At 35.9% G+C, this 24,742-nt stretch overlaps 1 protein-coding gene and 1 pseudogene across 1 annotated transcript; both read right to left on the reverse strand.

Moving 5' to 3' along the window:
* Positions 1–2,409: 2,409 nt before the first annotated feature.
* On the reverse strand, positions 2,410–3,699 carry LOC140874323 (uncharacterized). The gene has a single exon (XM_073277601.1). The coding sequence runs from the start codon at positions 3,697–3,699 to the stop codon at positions 2,410–2,412; it is 1,290 nt and encodes a 429-aa protein (XP_073133702.1).
* A 5,468-nt stretch (positions 3,700–9,167) lies between these two features.
* LOC140883401 (cysteine synthase-like) lies at positions 9,168–24,688 on the reverse strand (annotated as a pseudogene).
* Positions 24,689–24,742: the final 54 nt, after the last annotated feature.

The raw sequence follows: 24,742 nt of genomic DNA on the forward strand, positions 1-24,742 counted from the left end.
TTTTTCGGGCTATATATTTATTTCATAATTCGACCCATTTCTAAATACTTCAAATTTTTCTTATCATTTTATAAATTTTCCAACCTTCCCAAATCATACATTATCTTCCAAGGATCGCGATGTCCTCAGTTTCTCAAGGGGGAATGATATTCTGTCAATGTGGACTACAAGCAAATTTGAGGGTTTCTTGGACCAGTGATAATCCAGGTCGGAGGTTCCATGGATGCAAAAATTGGAGGGTGAAAGTCCTGTTGGAAAATGTTGGATTCACATTTGGCGACAAGAAAGATAGACAAAAGGGAGCTTTCAGGGATATAGATCCAGCAAAGTTTAGGACACCTCTTGTATTCTTCTCATAATAATGGTCACTAACAACTAGCAATAAATACATTTATTTCGGAATTTTATTCGACTAATAATTAATAATAATTATCGAACGCAACTTCATGGCTATTTATATAGGGAAAAAAAATATGGGATTGGGACCCCAAAAGACTTGACTGTTCGACCATGCTACTCTCAAGACTAATTTCACGGGAATTGGAATCTATCTGTCTTCTTCGGATACACATTCCAAGAAAAAGAAATTTGATTCATTCTCACCCGTGACCCGATATGTGGGAATAATTCAATTCATTCGGTGATTATAAGGGGCTATAATTATTATTTATTACTAGCATAACGCATGTATATAAAATAATATAATAATAATAATAATAATAATAATATTATTATTATTATTATTATTATTATTATTATTATTAATTTTTTTTTTTATTATTTTAGAAATATATGATAATAACATATGTAGACTATTTCAAATTTAATTATTTATAATTTTAATGTGTAGGGACAATTTTGGAACAAAAGCTAAAGTGCTCAACCGTATGGATTATGATTATTCACTCACCCACCCAATCTTCTTCTTCTATAAATAAAGATAAAAGGCGTTTAATTTTTCATATTCATATTCACCATTATTAAAAAAATTTCCATCTCTTCATCTCCTTCTTCGTCTTCTACCTACTATTCTACTCTTCTCCTCTCTCGAATACAAAATTACAATAATTAATATTTTATCACTATGATTGTTGTTGATCAACTTATTATGTTGGACATTCCACACCCCGTATGGATTTCTGCCGATGATACCCAACCTGGGTTACAAGTTCCATCCAACTACAATAATACGAGTGGAGTCCTAATTGCAGTCCTACGTATCCTCTGTATTACCTAATAATACAAGAGGAGTCCTAACGCTGCCTGCTACCGCCATGTTCACTTCAAGATGGCAGCTGCGTTAGGTTTTTATTCCAAATCGCCTATCTCATCCTGCATGATTTCATGAATCAATGTAAGGCTTTTGAAGACTTGGGCATCAATGTTTTATTTTCGATCGTCGAATAAACCGTTTGAAGGCCGAGATAGGTGGTGAAGAAGAAGTACTGGGATTCGAGTTAAAAAGAATTGTTGCTGCTCCTTGGTAATATCTTTTATTTAGGCAATCAGTTTTTTTACACCTAAACCCTAAACCCTAACATTTGAAAACAACAAAACAGATTTTCGTAATAATTTTCATTTATGTTTATGTGGAATTTTAGCTAGCAATATTTTTTATTAACAAACTTGTACCATTTTATATTTTTTTTATACCAACCGACTCTCCTGGATGAATTAGGCTTCGTTAAAACTCTACACTCAAAGCGGTCGAGTTGTTTATATTAACAGTCGATACCATACATTAATCGGTCGACACGTTTTTCGCGCACAGACTACAAAAGTTAAATACGAATAAAATGCAAATAATAATAAATACGAAAAACCCTAACGTTTGAAAACAACAAAACAGATTTCCGTAATAATTTTCATTTATGTTTATGTGGAATTTTAGCTAGCAATATTTTTTATTAACAAACTTGTACCATTTTATATTTTTTATATACCAACCGACTCTCCTGGATGAATTAGGCTTCGTTAAAACTCTACACTCAAAGCGGTCGAGTTGTTTATATTAACAGTCGACACCATACATTAATTAGTCGACACGTTTTTCGCGCACAGACTACAAAATTTAAATACGAATAAAATGCAAATAATAATAAATACGAAAAACCCTAACGTTTGAAAACAACAAAACAGTTTTCCGTAATAATTTTCATTTATGTTTATGTGGAATTTTAGCTAGCAATATTTTTTATTAACAAACTTGTACCATTTTATATTTTTTATATACCAACCGACTCTCCTGGATGAATTAGGCTTCGTTAGTAACGAATAACGATCGATTGAAAAGATAAATAAAACTCTACACAAATCGGTCGAGTTGGTAATATTAACAGTCGACACCATACATTAATCGGTCGTTGTATGCTGAATGAGTGACAAAACTAAAAATCAACGTCTTCTGCATTACTCCCCGACTGAAGGTATTCTTTTGACTTTTTTCCGTCCACGTCGGGGAATGACTAGAGGCGGCAACAGCAATATTTCCTCCTGCACTATCCATTCACCTGGTACTGGATAGACAGGGTCCGTATATGCTTCTAACCAATAACGTGTGGTGTAATAATCTGTACAAAATTCATAAACAGAAATATTTGCGTTGTAGGCAGTAGCAATGGCATGTGAACATGGAATCCTGTCAATGTCGAATTTACGGCATGTGCAAGATTTACTCTGTAAATCAACTAACTCGTTGCTTGTGCTACCGTACATGCAATACTTCCCCTCAGTTGCTTCAATGACTTCATATTTTCTAGAAACGATGAAATTCTCACGAACGATCGACTCTATCGCTGGAGTGAGATGTGTAGTTGATGCAACCGCTTCTTGACGATATTTACTTCTCCAGGTTGATGTGATTCTTTGCAGTGCTTCCAATAATGCAGTTATTGGAAGCTCCCTCTCCTCACGCAACCTACCATTTATTGATTCCACTCCATTCGTGGTCATGATGGAGTAACGGTTCCCGGTTTGTTTCGCTCTAGACCACCTTTTGGGAGAAGTGTTATCCTTCAAATATTTAGCAACCTCTGGAAATCTCTCTCTCAATTCTGTATACAAGGAATCAAAATCACTTTCCTTGTATGCTTTTGCCACCCGAATGAATAGCTCGGCAGCTCCATTTTTTTTGTTGCTCTTGCCTTTGATGTTTTGTGACATGTGCCACATACAAAACACATGATGTGCACGATTGTATAAAGATGCAACTACATTTATGATGCCCTGGTGTCTATCTGATATTATCACCAATTCGTCGTCGTCCTCTACTATGATTTTCAATCTGCTTAGAAAACAAGACCATGACTCAGAGCTTTCCTTGTCGACAACACCCCATGCAATGGGAAATTGGTGGTGATTTCCGTCCTGTGCGGTTGCTACAAGTAGCACACCGTCATACTTTCCTTTCAAAAATGTACCATCAATGCAGACAACTTTTCTCATGAATTTGTATCCCGTAATACATGCACCATATGCCAAGAACATGTATTTAAATCTTTTTTCTTCATCGACTTCTAAATCCGTGAAACTACCAACATTTACTTTCTCAACCATTTTCAAAAATGATGGCAACTTCCTAAAATTCTCAACAGAATCGCCCATCATGGTGTTAAGGGCCAGTTCTTTACCTCTACGTGCCTTGAAGTATGATACTTGAACTCCCTGATTACGCATCATTGTGATTATTGATTTCGGCATAGGTGTAGTCCTTTGACCACCGAAATTTTCTAGCAACACAGCTGACACTAACCCAAAAGTAGCCTGTCGATTTTTTATACTCATGCGCATCAAGTCACAGGTGTGAATGTTACAATATGTTCGAACGTTAAAACATGTTGAGTGTGGATCTTTCTTTGCACCTCGAATCCTCCAAGTACAACTATCAGCAGCACATCAAACATCATACACGGACTTGTTAGATTTCACTATTTTGAACTCAAAAGATGACTTTATTGCAAGTCGGGACAATTCAATCTGAAATTCTGCCTTATTGGAAAATACATGCCCAATAGAAATGTTGGATCCATCACGGAATGAGTAGGTACCATTGCCACATGACTCAGCTCTATCTACCAATGGAATTCTCTTTCGGATTCGATGTCCATTTAGATACCCTTCCGGCTCGGACTGAGACCGTCTTATTTGCTGCTGGTGTAATGAAGGTTCTCCTAAAATTAAAGGATCTTCAAGTTGTTCGAATGGACAAGACACGTTGAAATTCTCAGTTGTTTCCTTATCATTCTCGTTAGGAATGACAAAAAATCCATCAAACTATTCGTCATTATGATTCAACCCCCCCACAGGACAAGACACGTTGACATTCTCAGTTGTTTCCTTATCATTCTCGTTAGGAATGACAAAATCTCTACCAAAGTATTCATCATTATGATTCAACCCCCTACATGACAAGACATGTTGACATTCTCAGTTGTTTCCTTATCATTCTCGTTAGGAATGACAAAATCTCCATCGAAGTATTCGTCATTACGATTCAACCCCCCAACATTTACATCCATCGATCTGTCACGATCCTCGTCTTCACCATCAAGACCCCATATTTCATTGCATGATCTACCACAATCAGCGACTTTACAATTGCCACATGTATCATCTCCATCTAACAACAAATTCCTCCCAGTACGATTGATCCCCCCAACATTTTCATCCATCGATCTGTCACAAACATCAAATGATTGTTCAAAATTAGCGATGTTATTAAATGTCATGCTATCATTACTGAGGTGTTGAGTGCTTTCAAATGCATGCACCTCGTTGTCCAGTCCAACGTTCACTTCCTCTTCTTCCACCATAACATTCAGCACAGGTCTCTTGTCCGGGGCACCAAAGTAAAGGTACGCACGCAGAGTTCTATCATCCTTAATATAAAAGGGAGGAAGATGGCAATTAGGAACAATCGGCAAATAGCTGAATTTGGTTCTGTTAATATCACATGCCAAATCCAGAATGTTAACAACCTCATTCTTAAAAGATTCAAAATTGCACGTCTCATCGTCCACTGTGATTAAATCCCATTTACAACTTTCATGTGAAGACCATTTGAAAACATCGTGCTCATCCCGTATCCACTTTCCATTACATTGAAGGACAACATTACTGATTGTCATAACCTATAAAAATAATTAGATTAAGCATAAGCAACTTTCAAAAAGAAAAAATAAATACACATGCGTTTTAACAAATTTTATTTGAATTACGAAGAAGACATTGTCATGTCTAAAAGGTCGCCGTGCTTTACATATCAACCGAGATTTCATAATAATGGTCGAAATAATATTATGCCAACGGTGGAAACTACTTAAAGTCTTGTAGTGCAGTCTATATGCTTGAAAGAGCAGTCGAAATAATTCAAAAATCAGTCGATATTGGAGGGTATAAATCGTACTAATTATAAGAAAACGGTCAGGTTGACTAAACCATTGCATTCTACACCAGCCGGCACTACAACAAGTCGGTCGATCATTACAATAAGTCGGTAGAGATTCATGAAATAGCAGTCGAGATTACGGTCGGTATGACTTTACAAAATGCATTCTTCCTCGGTCAACGTTACAAAGAGACAGTCGAGCAATATCCTATGTCGGTCGACCAAATGTAAACCACTCAAATTTCTTCCCCGATCCAACAACAATATAGTTACTACTAGAGTCGATACAAATATTTATTAAACAGTTAGCATTAAAGACATCATTGTAAAACATATACACTAAAAAATAAAAGATAAATGTCATTTAACATAACAGAAATAAAAGAAAGGGGGCAGATTTGGAGCATTAATGATATTGCTTACTTTTTGTTCCCTCTTGGAAAATACGAGGGATAAAACAAGGGAAAGAGTTTGTTTGGTACAGGTGTGGGACTTTAAAGCAAAGTGGTCCAGTTGGAAGGAAGTTTTTGAGAATATTTTGGTCGGAGAAAGGGGGGTCCCAGTAGAAAAGGAGCTGCGTTTGCACAGCATGGGAATACGCACAAAAAAACAAAAAAAAAAACAGGCCCCACGAGTATATGGTCGAGATAAAAAGATTACCTAACCATTAACTAATCTGAGCTGGCACCACTTAAGAAATTAAGACGTATATTTAAGGGCCAACTAAGACAGTACATTAAATGAGTCCCTTTGACTTAAAAAAAAAACACGCGAGTCCCTTTGACTTAAAAAAAAAACCGAGTCTATATATTTAAATGCCCCGGAAAAAATCACGGGCGAAGCAGAGAAGGGCCAATCGCCCTCTAAAAGAAAGATTGAGAAGTTTATATTTTTAAAAAAGAGTGCCGATTGAAATATATATACTATTCGTGAACTATTCGGATATTATGGTTGGAAAACTCGAAATGTATATATATTATTATATAATTATATTATATTAATTAAATATTAAGGCTCGCGAACTATTCGCGAACTATCGAACATAGTAATTTTGGCTCGAGCTCGGCTCGAAAAAAAGTTCGAACATGTTCGAATTCGGCTCGAGTTCGATAAGCTCGAATACGAATCAAATATTTATCGAGCGGGCTCGTATAGCTCACGAACAGGTTCGGTTTATTTGCACCCCTAGGTAAGATCAATACAATTGGGGAAAACAATATTATTTATTATATTATATTTATATAAAAGAATTAACCTTAAATTAGAAGACATCAGTTTTGTACAACATTTTTTAATCCAAAAATCACGCACATTAACAACATTATATAAAAACAGTTATTTTGAAGATGATTTTGTTATTTTTAACTTTAATACATAATGTATACAATTAATTGTTATAAACCAAAGTTATTTAATTTTTAACTAGTAGAACTTTTACGTCACAAAATTGATGAAAAATAATAATGATAACAAATATTGCTATTTATTTTTTTTATAAAATAAAATTAATTTTTTTTATATAATTGAAAGAGGGGAGAGAAAAATTAATTGTATTATTGAACATTATATATGTATTATTGTATATATGTTGTCCATTAATTATTAATTATAATTTAACTATATTTAAAAATTTATAAAAATACATACATAAAATAAAACACTGACACACACAAACATATACACATATATAAGGATAATAATTATATCGAATATAAACATATAAAAATATTATTAACTCCACGAAAGTCTATTATTTAAAAATAGTCAGTAAATCTCTGTAAATGTCTGCAAATTATGTCTTGCAAAAAAGTATATATAACTCCATAGAATTCTTTTCACAAACTCTGTGATATTTCATAAAAGTCAATAAAAATCTATCAACTCCACGAAAGTTTATCATAAAAAAAGTAAATAAAAGTCATTAAATCTCTAGATTGAATACACATCTGTAAAGATATTATTATATTACAAATATTCATGTTAATTAGAACAAAATGAAAAACTAATATGAGAAATAATTTAAAATATCTTGGGACAAAAATTTAGATTTTACAATTATATATACAACAATAAAATATTTTGTTTGTCCTCGTAATATTTTATATGCATCAGTATATTTTTAAAATTATATCACAATCTATTATATCATATATAAGTAAAAGGAAAAAAAATTTGTGATGTTAAAATAATGTATTATTTATATTATATTCAAGTGTTAGTATATAATATAAATATAAAAAAATATGATTCAAAATTTTAACTTAAAATTTAAAACTATGGTTTACAAAAATTTAGAACGTTAAAACCATGCATTACTTGTTTTGAAAAGTTGAAAATACTCTATAAATTAAGATTAAAATATATTTAAAAATTAATATTTAATTTTATAATTTTTTATATTAATTATATTTATATAATTAATTATAATTTTTTGAGTAATAGATATTTTAGATAATCAAATTAGAAATTGAAATTATTAATGAATTTATCAAATATATATTTAATCAATTAAAGAGTAAAATTATCAATTTATAAGATAAAAATTAAATATTCATATTTGTATTGATTTGTCTCAATTTTTTAATGTAATTTATTTTTTAAAAAATGAATATTAATGAAGATTTAAGGATATAAGTTTTTGAAAAAAAAAACATTCAAACGAAGCTGGAAAACGAATGTGAAAATTATTTTTTTAATGTGTTTATCCACTCTACACTATTTATAAATCTTCTATCCACAAAAAATTTTAAACAAGATTTATAGATGTTAGAATACTTTGATAATGGAGGAAAAAATAATTGAAAGAGGGGAGAAAAAAATGTATCATCCCCGAAATCAAGATACGAACAATATAAATCAACCACGGACATCCCAAATTATGAACAAATACATGAAAATAAAATGAAAATTATTGCAATAAGAGCCTAGCATCATTCTTGCTTCACTGAAAAGGAAGCTAGAAATTATTTTCTTAGATACCGTTTGGTTGAAGGATATGATTAATAATACGTAGACAAGTAATATAATATAATAAAAAATAAATTAAAAATGATATAAATATAATATTTAATTTGATTGATAGATTAAATTTTAATTGATTTGATTGATTAAATTTTATATAAAAATGTTAAATGATTATTTTGCTTTTTTTAATATTAAATAAAATATGAATAATATTGTTTATAAGAGATTATAGAGTAATCTAAATAATGGAGGGACGTATATCATGTTAATAAAACCGTGGCTAAATAACCACGGTTTTTTAAAGTCGTGGCTAAATAACCACGGTTTTTCAAAACCATTGTAAAATTTAGCCACGGGTTTTTCAAAACCGTTGTTAATTTAGCCATGTTTTTATAACCGTGGTGATTTAACCACGGTTTCAAATGAAACCGTGGTTAAATAACCATGGTTTTGAAAAAATCGTGGCTAAATAGCCTATTTTCTTGTAGTGGAAATACTATTTACTGTTCTTTTTGTGGGTTATAATACAAAAAATTAAATTTTAAAATACTTTATTACTCAGTTTTATTAAAAACTAAAAATAAAAATAATTTTGATCTTGGGGCTAACCGCTAAAACTCTCTCTATTTTTTTTAAGAAAAAAAAAAGAAGAGAAACAATCTTTTGTTTAAATAAAATGCACGTTGAAACCATCAAAACCATCATATGGTTCTTTTATCTCCAACAATTTCACAGAATTTAGCATCTCAAGGTATAGACTATAGAAGCAAGATCACATAGCAGAAAGTGAATACTTTACTAAATACAAGTTCACATCACTACTAATTAAGATTCATACAGGCAAGGTTCTGGTTTAAGATTCAAGAATTCGTAGAATTTAGATTTCCCCATCCATGCATCTATCACGCTCGAGTTTCTTGGAGCTGTTAGATTAGGACTCGAAAGTCATGTTTTCCACCTCTTGTCTGATGGACTTAAATAGTATAGAGGAGAGATACCGCTCTCCGAAGCTCGAGAAAATAACCTGAATTTAATGTTATGGATTATGTCGAAGCGATCATGACGATAATAATTGCGGAATAAAAATAATCAATAAGAACACAAAAAATTTACGTGGTTCACCCAATATAGGCTACGTCCATGGAGCTGCTGCAAATATTTATAATCGGAGAAATATTATAAGTGTATACAAAACACTATATCTCACACATGATCCCAACCCCGAGTATTACCAAGAAAATATTTCTCTAACTCACACAAGAGAACACTCAAGAAAAATACCAAGAAACTCTCTTTGTTTCTTAACTCTCTTTTCTCTCGATTTTGGGATATATAAAACTGAGGGGGGAGCTCTATTTATAGAGCTCCCCGATACGCGTGAATTAAATTCACGCGTCTTCTCCTACAACCTGCAATCCACTGCCCGCTACCAACCATAATTAATGAAGGATGACATCTTACCTAACAAATCTCCCACTTGAAGACTTGATTTCAATCATGACTTCACACAGTCAATGCAGCAGCTCATGCCTCTTCTCTTATATTTGCAGTCCATGTCGTCTTCATGGCTAACTCCCACTTGATTGAATCATCATTTTGCATCACTTCTTCAAAGGTATCTGGTTCACCTTTATCAGTCAGCAAAATATAGTGAAGTGTAGGGGAGTATTTCTGAGGTGGTCTGTGTAGTGACCCGCACCGTGATCACCTACTAATCAAAACTTAAGCATGCAATTAATTAATAAAATAATCTTAATCAGAGAAACTGCGGAATTAAAGTAAGTCAAATTCCAGGTAAGCAAAACCTAGTGGTCAACCCCGCTATCCAGCCTTGGTCACCACCTAACCTCCCTGTCTTCGGGAGAACTACCTGCATCTGCCCTATGGAATAGGGCATCCAGCCAACAGAAAAATAACCGGAAGTGAGCCTAACATTCTCAGTACGAGAGTATGAGTATACGGTGTTATGTGTACATGTATGCAATGAACTGGGTACCAAGACTCTCAGGTCAAGAAACAAGCTCATAGACCGAGCCCAGGTTATATAGCACGCTGCGCCGTCGCATCTGGAAGTGGCTCATATACCCAGTGGATAATGGTGACCTGATACTAGTACATGTGTCCAACCATAAAGGTGACCTGACACAAGACTTACGTATCCAACCATCCACAAACTCGTAGGGTGAGCACCGTACTACAGGATACCTCTAAGGTAAAAGCTCAATATGCTCATTTATGCAACATACAGTCATGACATGCTGTATATAAAGGCATATAAAATATGCAATCACATAATCCATGCAATCACATAATCCATGCAAACACATAATACATGCATACTCAATCTGGATATCTGAAATAATACTTCCGTACCTTTCTAAGGCAGATCCTAGAAGCTTCTATCTAGGTCCAAGCCTACCATGCAACACTACAACATAAATAATCATGCATTACCTAGCATGCCAAACATCACCTACTAGGCTTTAAAAGCCTTAATTAAACTATAGCCTACTCCCTATTTACTATAGGGAACCAAAGCCATACCTTCGTCCGTCGTCAGCCCGCTGATGTCGCATGCCCCAGAGCCTGGGCATAGCCTAGCTACGACTCCTAGACGCCTCGCTAGAGCTCCGCCACCTGGCTGCTACTGCGGACACTGTCCGCTATAAAATAAACTATTTCCTACTCCAACTCTTAAAGAAAGAGTCCCGAAGCCCTTAAATAGAGCATTTACCGGGAGAGGAGAGGGAAAATTGCACTTAAAAATGAGGGATTCGGACCCCTATTTATAGTCCACGATCGGAAGCTCCGATCGGTGCATGTTTGCCACGTTTTGGACGGCCGAGATCCGAAGCTTCGATCGCAGGATCGGAAGCTCCGATCACCTGCATCTGGCCACGTGTTTCAATCTCCTTGACACCTGTTTCTTGTTGAGATCGGAAGCTCCATTCTCGGATCGGAAGCTCCGATCTTCCCGGTAGCTCCGAACTGTTTCTCATGGTTTCGAACTGGTTTTGGTCCTCCGGAACCCCCGAGACCTACCCCACCATTTTTGGACGTTTCGGATCTGATTTTCCACTTATTTTAACCAAATAAGGAATCCTTAAACATGTTTTGACACTTTTAAAATTATATGTCATTTCTAACATGTTTAAAATCACTTAATCTTGTAAAATGGAACCGGGCTACTACATTCTCCCCCTACTTAAGATATTTCGTCCTCGAACAATCTTAAGTACTGAATGCAGTAAAATATTGAATAAACATCTTTTATTCAAACTGATTCATTTTACAAATTACAACCTGAAAATACAACAATTCAAAATCGCTTTGGATAATCTGTACGCATACGACTCTCAAGTTCCCAAGTGGCCTCCTCAGTGCCTCGGCGCTGCCACTGAACTAGAACAAGAGGAATGGTCTTGTTGCGTAATATCTTATCCTTATGACCTATGATACGCAAAGGTCTCTCCGCGTATGTCAAATCCGAATCCAACTGTACCTCAGACGGCTGTAAGATATGAGACTCATCTGCCACATACCGTCGTAACAGTGAAAAATGGAACACGTCGTGGATACTTAGACAAATACGGGGGTAAAGCCAACCTGTAAACCAGATCTCCAACACTTTCCAATATTTCAAATGGACCAATAAACCTAGGAGATAGCTTAACCAAACTCAAAATCCTGCGAAATGGTGAGACTTTCAGGAATACTTTCTCACCCACTTCAAACTATAAAGGTCTGCGCTTGACATTCGTATAGCTAGCTTGTTGATCCTGCGCAACCTTAATTCTCTTCTTGATCTGTCCAACAATATCAACAGCTTGCTGGACTAACTCTGGTCCCTCAACCTATCGCTCCCCCACTTTCTCCCAGAACAGTGGAGTACGAAATCATTGCCCGTACAACACCTCAAACGGAGCCATCCCAATACTGCGATGGTAACTGTTGTTGTACGCGAACTCAATCAATGGCAACTGATCTTGCCATGCTGGACCAAAATCCATAGAACATGCTCGCAACATGTCTTCAAGAGTACGAATCGTGCGCTCTGACTGCCCGTTAGTCTCTAGGTGATATGCTGTACTCAAATTAAGAGTAGTGCCCATAGCACGCTGAAGACTCCCCCAGAACCTGGAAGTAAACCTGGGATCTCGATCGCTGACTATGCTCACAGGCACTCCGTGCAACCGAACAATATCCTGGAAGTAAAATCGTGCCATCCTATCAAAACTGAAGTCTCGGTTATAAGGAATGAAATGTGCTGACTTGGTGAGTCCGTCCACCACAACCCAGATAGCATCACAATTCCTCGAGCACACCGGTAAATAGGTCACGAAGTCCATCATGATCAACTCCCATTTCCACTCAGGAATGGATAAACTGTGAAGCAATCCTCCAAGTTGTCAGTGTTCTGCCTTGACCTACTAATACACCAAAAATATAGAAGCATACTAATACACATTTTTCTTCATCCCTTTCCACCAGAAAGAACCTCAGACGCAAATTTTTCTACACCGAAAGGATTCGCATACTTTATGACTAACACTTGTCATAACAACTGTGACAACATCGTTGTCCACAATTCTTGATTTCTTGAACCTCTCAGGTTTTCTTCTTGGAAAACATCAATACAATTATTTTGTTGATTAACAAATCGATTAGTGCAATCTCTAGTGCCAATTTATATTGACACCCATCTCATAACTTCAGATAACTCCTGAAAATGAGAATATTGCTTATCCTCTCACGGATAATCATTTCTTGTTGAATCCTGACTTGAACTACTGGATGAACAAAACCATTTCATCCCTTAGGCAAAGTCCTAAAACCAATACAACCTAGCAAAAACCCCTGAATCGATCTCATCGAATCAGACTTATCAATGCATCCATTAGACATCCTGAAAAATCAGTGACAACAATCTCGCTGTTTCTGATAACCTTAGATCTCAGCTGCTGTCCTTTTTCCATGTCTAAACACTTGATGTTATCCTGTTAGTATTCATTAAAATTCAAATGCTTGCTAGATCAATTTATGTCACTGAAGTCCGAGAATTACTTCAAATCATTCCTGAGAACTGAATATCTGAGTACTATACTCATCTTATCAGTCTACCAAAAATTGAATAATTCCAATCGTTCTTTATGCAAAAGAATATTTAACTCCTCCGTCACGGGGTTATAACATCTGTATCTACCTCAGACAAATAGTTGCAAATAGTCATTGGCACAAAACTTGCACCAATTTAACTGACCATTTTGAAACATACATGAACACCTAAGTGCCCAGCTTTCACTAACCAAGTGAATTCTCATACTGATGAATCCATGCTGTAACTTAGCAGGCTCATGACATCTGTCAATAGAATCGAGTATCTTTTCAAGGTTATCAAACTGACACCAAACTATATTTTTAACGTAACTATTGCAATGATCTCTAGACTGAGTAAATTTTCCATCCTTTCCTGAAGTACAAAAGACTTCCAGAATATCAATGGAAATATACTCTCCCATGTCTATCGTTGATCACAGTTCACGTCTCCTAGTATAAGTCATCACAGTGCCCTGATAAAATTCTTCTTTGCTTGACAATCCATCGATCGAATTCCAATTCTTACAGGAAAATTTACCTAAGTAAACTCATCACTTAGAATTTCCTGTTCATCTCGTAATCAAGATCCTGATCACTAAAATACCTCTGATAGAATCAGACAATACTGGTAAAACCTCCTGGTTCTCCCCCAGTATCATGTGCGAGAACTACCCGTCTAGAATATTCACTTGTCAAGGAATCCTTTCCAAGACTATTCTGTCCATGGAAACGAAATTCTGTATCTCTGATGAAGTCAGACGATAACTCAAATCCCTTGGAACTAATCCAGTACCAAGTATAACTCCAGAAGACTCAAATAAATCTTGAATATTCTCCTGATAGTTATACCCATTTCTATGACTATACAAACAACGAGACTAAGGTAAGTCTTCCTATAATGCCAAACTGGAACAAAAGAATCCTTCCAGAGTACACCGGCATAAGGTCGCACTTACTATACCATCTCGGAACCCGACAGTCAAGAGCACCTCGGCATAACTCATCCATGAGTCTCTGATATTATGCAATCATTCCTTTCTGGACCAAAATCATTGGTCAAGGAAAATTCTCTGTAGAGGCACAACTCAAATCCCGAGTCTGCAAGCATCTGATAAGTAAATCCTATTGAATATCAATTCAACTAATCTCCTGGATTAAATCCCGATATCACAAATCAAGATCAAAAACTTATCTATTCAGAACAATTACTTGTCAAGGAAAAATCCATTCCAAGACTGTTCTGACAACGGAACATCTGTATCTCAAACAGAGGATAACTAAACCTTGATACCATACCTGGTATCTGTCCTATCCAAAGTCATACCATGCTGTGACAGTGCCAAATTTCTAGACTGAGTAGCCTTCCCTATATAGTCCCTGGAGCACCAAGGCCTCCAAACAATCTCCGAAGTATAGAAACTTCCAGAGGAATAACCGACTAAGGGTGGTGCCCCTTCATGTCTAGTACTGGTCACAATCCACAACTCTTGGTATTAGTTAATCTGTCATCCTGATGAAAATCCATTACCACTAGAAAACAACCTAAAAAGATCAAAACAGCCAACTGTTCTAAATAAATCCGTCTAGAACAAACATTCATGCATCCTGATGAATCACATCATCTCTGAAAACACTTGGTTTATTAGAATATTCTAGGTAAAACATTTAGAACTATTCATTGAAAACATGCAAAATCCCAAGTACTCATTAAAACAATGATCAGTCTTTTATTCAAAATAACCAAGTTAATCTCAAAGATTACAACACTTGAACCACAAATCCAGGTTCTAATACAATCTTTATTACAATCCCATGTAATACATAACTTAATCAAAAGATTACACTAAAAGATGTACAATACAACAATAACTGAGTACATCAAATACTGAAATCTTTAATAAATCTGATTACAACTGAAATACTGTTTACAACCAAATACAGCATTTAAATTCATGCGGAAGTTTTTCATTCCATCTACTGATCTTGAACGTGAAGTTTCCCGTCTGCTACTCATGTCAGCAGAACTTCTACCTCACAAGATCTCAAAGAATAAAATTTTGCTAATCTACCGGATCCTTTCAATATTGTTGGGTTCCTTATCTGGTAGATGAGACAAGATTTTCCCATCAATCTCTTCAACTACTAGTGAAGAGTCTTCCGGGGTGGCTTCCTTGGTCGACGTAGAATGGATGACTACATGTCACACATTCCGTTCAACCTGGAGAAGTTCCTGGTGTTGAAAACTGGATCTTCTCTTCCAGATCCATCCTGCTGGGATCCATATAATACGATCCTCCGCTGCCAACCTTGGCAATGACGATCTTGGAAAAGCCTAGACATCCTGCTATTCCAATTCCTGATACTGCTATCGTTATTGAATCCAACTTGTAATCCTACAAAGGATAACCCAAAATCAATACTATGTCCCAAAGAATCTTATTGCATGCTCTGATACCATAAATGTAGTGACCCGCACCGTGATCACCTACTAATCAGAACTTAAGCATGCAATTAATTAATAAAATAATCTTAATCAGAGAAACTGCGGAATTAAAGTAAGTCAAATTCCAGGTAAGCAAAACCTAGTGGTCAACCCCGCTATCCAGCCTTGGTCACCACCTAACCTCCCTGTCTCCGGGAGAACTACCTGCATCTGCCCCATGGAATAGGGCATCCAGCCAACAAAAAAATAACCGGAAGTGAGCCTAACATGCTCAGTACAAGATTATGAGTATACGGTGTTATGTGTGCATGTATGCAAGTGAACTGGGTACCAAGACTCTCAGGTCAAGAAACAAGCTCATAGACCGGGCCCAGGGTATATAGCACGCTGTGCCGTCGCATCAAGAGGTGACTCATATACCCAGTGGATAATGGTGACCTGATACTAGTACATGTGTCCAACCATAAAGGTGACCTGACACAAGACTTACGTATCCAACCATCCACAAACTCGTAGGGTGAGCGCCCTATTACAGGATACCTCTAAGGTAAAAGCTCAATATGCTCATTTATGCAACATACAGTCATGACATGCTGTATATAAAGGCATATAAAACATGCAATCACATAATCCATGCAAACACATAATACATGCATACTCAATCTGGATATCTCGAATAATACTTCCGTACTTTTCTAAGGCAGATCCTAGAAGCTTCTATCTAGGTCCAAGCCTACCATGCAACACTACAACATAAATAATCATGCATTACCTAGCATGCCAAACATCACCTACTAGGCTCTAAAAGCCTTAATTAAACTATAGCCTACTCCCTATTTACTATAGGGAACCAAAGCCATACCTTCGTCCGTCGTCAGCCCGCTGATGTCGCATGCCCTAGAGCCTGGGCATAGCCTAGCTACGACTCCTAGACGCCTCGCTAGAGCTCCGCCACCTGGCTACTACTGCGGACACTGTCCGCTATAAAATAAACTATTTCCTACTCCAACTCTTAAAGAAAGAGTCCCGAAGCCCTTAATAGAGCGATTACCGGGAGAGGAGAGGGAAAATTGCACTTAAAAATGAGGGATTCGGACCCCTATTTATAGGCCACGATCGGAAGCTCCGATCTCCTGATTGGAAGCTCCGATCAGTGCATGTTTGTCACGTTTTGGACGGCCGAGATCGGAAGCTTCGATCGCAGGATCGGAAGCTCCGATCTCCTGCATCTGGCCACGTGTTTCAATCTCCTTGACACCTGTTTCTGGTTGAGATCGGAAGCTCCGTTCTCGGATCGGAAGCTCTGATCTGCCCGGTAGCTCCGAACTGTTTCTCATGCTTCCGAACTGGTTTTGGTCCTCCGGAACCCCCGGGACCTACCTCACCATTTTCAGACGTTCCGGATCTGATTTTCCACTTATTTTAACCAAATAAGGACTCCTTAAATATGTTTGGACACTTTTAAAATTATATGTCATTTCTAACATGTTTAAAATCACTTAATCTTGTAAAATAGAACTGGGCTACTACAGTCTGATTGTTCTCGACGATCTCCTGAGTTCAATTTCCGTAGTTTTCGGGTCATCATCTTGTGCAACCGTTTCTGTATCTTTCAGGTTACTGGTTTCCGACTCATTCATAGGAATATCCATCAATGGTATTTCATCCGTCTTTTTGACTTCAGGACATTCATCACCAGCTCCAACGCTTGACCTGTCCTTATACATCACATACTCATTGAAGATTACATCTCTGCTCCGAATAATCTTCCGATTTCGGTCATCCCAGAACCGATAACCAAACTCATTATCTCCATAACCAATAAAGAAACACTTCTTTGATTTTGGATCAATTTTTGTTCTGCTAGCTGAATCAATGTGAACATATAATAAACATCCAAACACTTTCAAGAAAGAAAGGCTTACTTCTTTTCCGCTCCAGACTTCTTCAGGTATTCTGTAACCAAGCGGTACTGAAGGTCCTCTATTGATCAGATATGCTGCAGTGTTAACTGCATTAGCCCAGAATGATTTCAGCAGTCCAGCGTGCAATCTCATGCTCCTGGCACGTTCATTCAGGGTCCTGTTCATTCTTTCAGCTACACCATTCTGTTGAGGTGTACCAGGAATGGTTTTCTCCATCTTGATCCCGTTCAGTGCACAATACTTCTTGAACTCATCATCTTCATATTCTCTTCCATTGTCAGACCGTAAGCACTTCACTTTCAAGTTGGTCTCATTTTCCACCATGACTTTTCACCTCTTAAAGGTTTCATAACATCAGATTTATTTTTCAAAAAATAAACCCAGACCTTCCTGCTCGAATCATCGATAAATGTGACATAATATCGTGAGCCTCCAAGGGATGTCATAGGAGATGGCCCCCACACGTCAGTATGAACCAGCTCCAACTTTGTTGTTTTCGGTTCTCTACCACTTTCGAAAAGCTCACCCTTTTTTGTTTTCCAAGAACACAACTTTCACATAGTTTGTGTTCGACAGTTTTTAACTCCGGTAGTTTCCCTTTTGACATCAGCATCTTCATTCCTTTCTCACTCATATGTCCAAGTCTACAGTGCCATAGACTTGAGTTAACTCTAGCATCCATAGCTGCTAACATTTCTCTGCAACTGAAAGTCATGTAGAGGGTTCCAGTTTTCTGTCCTCGAGCAACAATCATAGCTCCTTTACTTACTTTCCAAGAGCCATCGCCAAAAGTCACTTTATGGCCTTCGTCATCGAGCTGTCCCACTGAGATCAGATTTCGGGTCAACTTTGGTACATGCTCACTTTGCTGAGTTTCCAGATAGGTCCATTTTACATTTTCAATTGGACATCACTCATACCAGCTATTTCCAGAGGTTTTCCATCAGCCAGGAAAACTTTTCCGTAATTACCAGCAATGTAATTACTGAATACCTCACGATCACCGGTGGTATGAAATGAAGCTCCCGAATCCATAACCCAAGAATCAACCGGGCTTTCCATGGATAGTACTAAGTCATCATGTACATTCTCAGTAACATCATTTGCATTATTCTTGGGTGATCTGCAGTCCTTTTTCATGTGACTAGTTTCACCACAGCTCCAGCACTTCAATTTCTTTTCAAAGGTATTTTTGTCTTTTCCAGTTCTTGATTTGGATCTGCCACGCCATCGGTTAGAACCTTTTTCACTGCTCCTGCCCCTACTTCTGTTTTCGAGATTTAGGGCAGATCTCGATGATGTTGCTTCTCCCGAATCCCTCCTGCGAACTTCTTCACCAAGGATTCGATCTCTGACATCATTGAATTGTAACTTTCCTTTTCCAGCAGAATTGCTAACCGCTGCCCGCATCGGCTCCCAAGCATTTGGTAAAGACACCAAAAGAATAAGTGCACGGATCTCATCATCAAATTTAATTTCAACCGATGTTAGCTGGGAAACAATCGTGTTGAATTCATTGATGTGTGCCGCCACCGAAGCACCTTCCTCCATCTTCAAGTTGAATAACTTTTTCATGAGGAAAACTTTATTATTTGCTGATGGCTTCTCGTACATGTCCGATAAAATGGACATCATCTCCTCCGTGGTTTTTGCCTCCGCCACGTTGTGTGCCACGTTCTTTGTTAGGGTCAATCGTATTATCCCAACACTTGTCGGTGAAGAAGCTCCCACTCATCATCCTCCATCTTTTCTGGCTTCACCCTGGATAGAGGTTGATATAGCTTCTTGCTATACAGATAATCTTTAATCTGTAACCGCCAAAACGTGAAATCTGTACCGTCAAACTTATTGATTCCAGGTCTCGATCCGTCATTTCCAGCCATCGCTTCTACTGCCTTAATAAAATTTTAAAAAATCTTTTCTGATGTGGAAGATCAGACAAAGCTGCAACCACAGATCATACTCAGAATTTTAAGAAATTTTTCACCAAGGCTCCCGAACATCGTAACAGCTCTGATACCAGTTGTTATGGATTATGCCGGAGCGATCATGACGATAATAATTGCGGAATAAAAATAATCAACAAGAACACCAAAGATTTACGTGGTTCACCCAATATAGGCTACGTCCATGGAGCTGCTGCAAATATTTATAATCGGAAAAATATTACAAGTGTATACAAAAGACTATATCTCACACACGATCCCAACCCCAGTATTACCGAGAAAATATTTCTCTAACTCACACAAGAGAACACTCAAGAAAAATACCAAGAAACTCTCTTTGTTTCTTAACTCTCTTTTCTCTCGATTTTGGGATATATAAAACTGAGGGGGGAGCTCTATTTATAGAGCTCCCCGATACACGTGAATTAAATTCACGCGTCTTCTCCTACAACATGCAATCCACTGCCCGCTACCAACCATAATTAATGAGGGATGACATCCCACCTAACATTTAAGACCATGTCTCATATATATACCAACTTTAATTTGTTCTCTAGCTAATGTGTGCGTAACCAGAATTTTGACAAAAATTGATGAGACTTACAACAACAAGCTTTCCAGCATTTTCGAGCCATTTTGCGACCTTGATTTCTACAGCAGCAGCAGCACCAGATGATATGCCAACCTAAACAAAAGCACATACATACATATATATAGACAAATTAATATCCAAAAGATCCTCCACAAACATTTCATTACTAAGATAAGTTATAAATAATTTACCAATAACCCCTTTTTAGTGCTAGAAGATTTGCAGTCTCAAGGGCCTCATCACTAGAAATCTAAAAAAAAATGTCATGTAAAAGAACAATGTGTTGATATTAATGTGTTGCACCTGAGTAGATCAGCATTTTGTGAGCCAAAGGAATAAAAGAGTCTTACTTGAATAACTTCGTTGATAAGATTCACGTCCATAACACCATTGATAAAACCAGCACCGATTCCTTGAATCTTATGTGGACCTTTACCCATGTCCGAGAAAGTTACAACTTACATACACTCACAATATAACCGACTCCCCGTCTTGTTTCGGATCCAATTAACCCTTTCATGATGCTAGCTGTTAATATAAAAGAAAATTCACCGCCTTTAACGATACTCACCATGTTGTCCTCCAGAAAGAACTGCACTTTCTACTAGCTCCACAGCAAAAAGCTAAAAACACAGTTTCACAGAATAAAAGATTTACTGCATGTACCACAACCCAAATCCAGCATCAGATACATACTTGAAATCAAAATGCAAAAGCTAACCTAACCTTAATATCAGAGTTTTGTTCTTTAAGAAACTTTCCTGCGCCAGTAAACGTTCCTCCTGTACCGATAGCAGAAACAAATGCATCGACTTCTCCATCAGTTCCTTTCCAAACCTCAGGTCCAGTGGTTTCATAGTGTATCTACAATAATAACATTAATTTAGGATGGCAAAACTAGAACACAAAAATTCAGGAGAATCAAGTTATATTTTCCTGCATATATGATGCACAAAACTACATAGGCTATATAGCGAAATTCAAGCAGAAGGAAGCAATCAACTTAGCGAGCGGCTCCATATTTAAGCAGTTTATGGGAGCGTTTGAAAAGCTTTTAAGAAACACTGACTAGATTCTAACTGCATAAAAGTGTTTTTTATTGTTTGTCACCAGGTGCTACTCTTCTTTGCCATTTACTATACTGTAGAATAGATCTGTCCCGATCCTAGCCTACTTGACTACGTTCCAATGGTTGAACACAAAGTCAGCTTCAGCTTCTATAACTTTTAGCAAAAGCTAGAAACAAGAATGTAATATTTTTCTTGGTGTTTTTTTATATTTTAAAATTACCAAGTTGACATTTATATCCATAAAATTTTTATCATATTACATAATTACCCTTAATTAATTTGACATAATTTTTTTAAATATTTTGGAGATTTTTGCAATGTTAAATTATATTTACATATTATTTTTTAATAATTTCTAATAGAATTTATAAAATTTCAATCATATTCTATTACATTCAAAAAATATTTTGCATTTTTATATAATTTGCATTTCGAGAAATTTTTTATACATATTTTGTGTATTTATACAAATTGTCATTTTTTATTGGAAAAATTATTTTTTTGGTCCTGTATGTTTGACATTTTGCGTTTTGTCCATTATTTTAATATTTCAATTTTAGTCTGCTATTTTTCTTGGCAATTTTAGTTCTTTTTCTGATGTGACGCTGACGTGACACAAATGCAGTGTTGATATAGAGGTGACGTGTATAGTTCCACGTAAGCATTTTCAAAAATAAAATGACTAAAATTTCAAAAAAATGGAACGTGTAGGACTAAAACTGAAATATAAAAACATAAATGATTAACATTGCAAAATGATAAAAATAGAGGACCAAAATTGTAGTTTTTTTTTTGTTATATTTATATTTTTTATTAATTTTATATATATTTTTGAACCATTAATGCTATAAAAAATAAATTAATTTTAATACAATATTCATAATGTTATAATAATTATATAAACACAATTTTTTTATGGGTGTGAGTATAAAAATTTAAATAGTTAAAAAGATCAACTTTATATAGTTCAAGGATATGATTGTCTTTTAGCTAAATATTAAGTTTGGGAGCAATGACTCTCCAAACACTCAAATTTTAGCTTTAAGCTAATTTTATTTTCAAACACTATCTACTTTAGCTTCTCATCAACTTCAAAATAATCTATTCAAAAATCATTTTAAAATAAGCAAGAACTCTCCAAAATACTACTCTCAAACTACGTACCTTTGGATTAGCAGGGTTATCGGATTGCGTAAGGACGAAAGAATTTGGTGTGTTAGCACGTATCTCTTCAGCTTTCTGAAAAGCACCTAGAAATCCCTTGGCAAAATCGGTGAGCACCAATTCAGCACCAAAAGCACGGAGAACAATTCTCCGCTCAAGAGCCATGTCATCGGGCATGACAATAATAAGCTTATAGCCTTTAACGGCTGCTACAAAGGCCAACCCTATACCAGTGTTTCCGCTTGTAACTTCTATGAGGACATTCTTCATGGAAATTAAAATACAAGGTGAGAAAACAAAAACAAGTTAACCATAACTCACAAACACAAGAACTGTTAATTCTTTATCCAAAATCACCACACCAAACTTTTACACAGCCAAATTCTTGATTACGAATGGGGGCCGGGAGCAGCGGCGTACCCAGGATTTTCAATCAGGAGGGATGAATTTAAAAAAAATAAAAAATTAATACAACATGACGTATAATAAATATCATATATTAACTTCATATGTTTTTACTAACACATATCGATATTTCATCATTTGAAAATGTTGAATAATAGCTCGTTATCAACGGGCTTAAATACACATAGATCAATATGTGGTATCAAATAATCATTAATTTAACAATCATTGATTTTTTAAGATTTTCATTTGCTGAAAATACTCTCTCTACATTTATAACGGATATTAATAGTGCTAAAGTTAAAATTATATCTATATATCAAATGATATAATTGATGTTTATTTGATTAAATCATTATTTTACAAAAAAAAACTCTCTAATTTACTACTTTAACGACTAATTGCTATTTTGCATGCCAAAAATAAAGTTATCAAATTAGTTTTAAGATGTATTAACTTCATCAGAAATGAATCAGGTAAATAATCGAACAAACTGAAGCAATTTTTTTTTAACACATTCAAGCCAAAAGGCTTTTCGTTTTCTTTTTTTAAAAAAAAAATATGACAATATAAAACATAATGCCAAATCTATATATAATAGCATAAAATAAATTATAAATTTATTCTTATCTTATTCATCAAATATCATCTTAATCAATGAATAAGTAAATTAATATTTTATAGATATATTATATACATATATAATACTAAGTTATCTTTAAAAAAAATTCAAGGAGGTAGTTTCTCAATTAAATTTGTCTTTAAAAGAGAGATCATGTATATGGTACTAAATATTTTTAAAATTTAAGGAAGGGAGATAGCACTCTTTCGGGACCATGTAGGTACGTCGCTAATTGGAAGAATATTGCCCGGCCATATGAATCATATCGAAAATTTGTAAACGTAATCTAGTCCTTATTTGTCAATTTTCCTAGCTCCGATATATAATTTTCAAAATCTTAATTCATTTTCCAAAGATAATGAAAGTTACAAGTTCAAGTCGTATCGATTCATAATTTCAAACTCAAAGTTTTGATATAGCGAGCACCTGCCTGACCTTGTCACAACTTTTCAAACTCATGATCCTTGAGCTGAAGAAATTAAATGATCGGCTAACCTGTCCAGGCGCGATGAGGCCGCGTGATTCGGCATCTGCAATCATACTATAAGCAATCCTGCAGCAGCAAGATCACCGGGATGATCATAAACTGAAGATTAATTTTCTTCTGAAAAGTGAAAACAAATTAATTCCATTCGACAGAGACCATGCAGTACGTACTACTGATTCGGGAAAATTTAAAAAAAAATGATGTTGATGATTCAAATAAGAGATAGATATATACGTACCTATCCTTGACACTAGAGCCTGGCCCCATGTACTCCAGCTTGGCCGCAATTCGAGCAACACAACCATCGACAACATTGTTCAAGTACACCAGCGGGGTACGGCCAATCAACTCATGAAATTAACAGTACAATTCATGATCAGTTATCGATCGAACAGGTTAATTAAGAAATAAAACCAATTATATATTAACTAATTAATTGTCGGAGATCACTTACTTCAGTAACATCCTTTGCTATTCCCATTTCCTCCGCCGCCATTATCTGCAAGGCAAATGACCAAGAGTGTCTTCCTTTAAAATCGCAAATGTCCACAGCCACAGGGAAAATAAATATTATTGCAGCCGATCGAGTTTTTGCATTGTCGCTTTTATTTTTATGGGATTTTCGACCCTATCCCCCTGTG

Source organism: Henckelia pumila, chromosome 1 (assembly GCF_033568475.1).
Source record: "Henckelia pumila isolate YLH828 chromosome 1, ASM3356847v2, whole genome shotgun sequence".
Lineage (NCBI taxonomy): Eukaryota > Viridiplantae > Streptophyta > Magnoliopsida > Lamiales > Gesneriaceae > Henckelia > Henckelia pumila.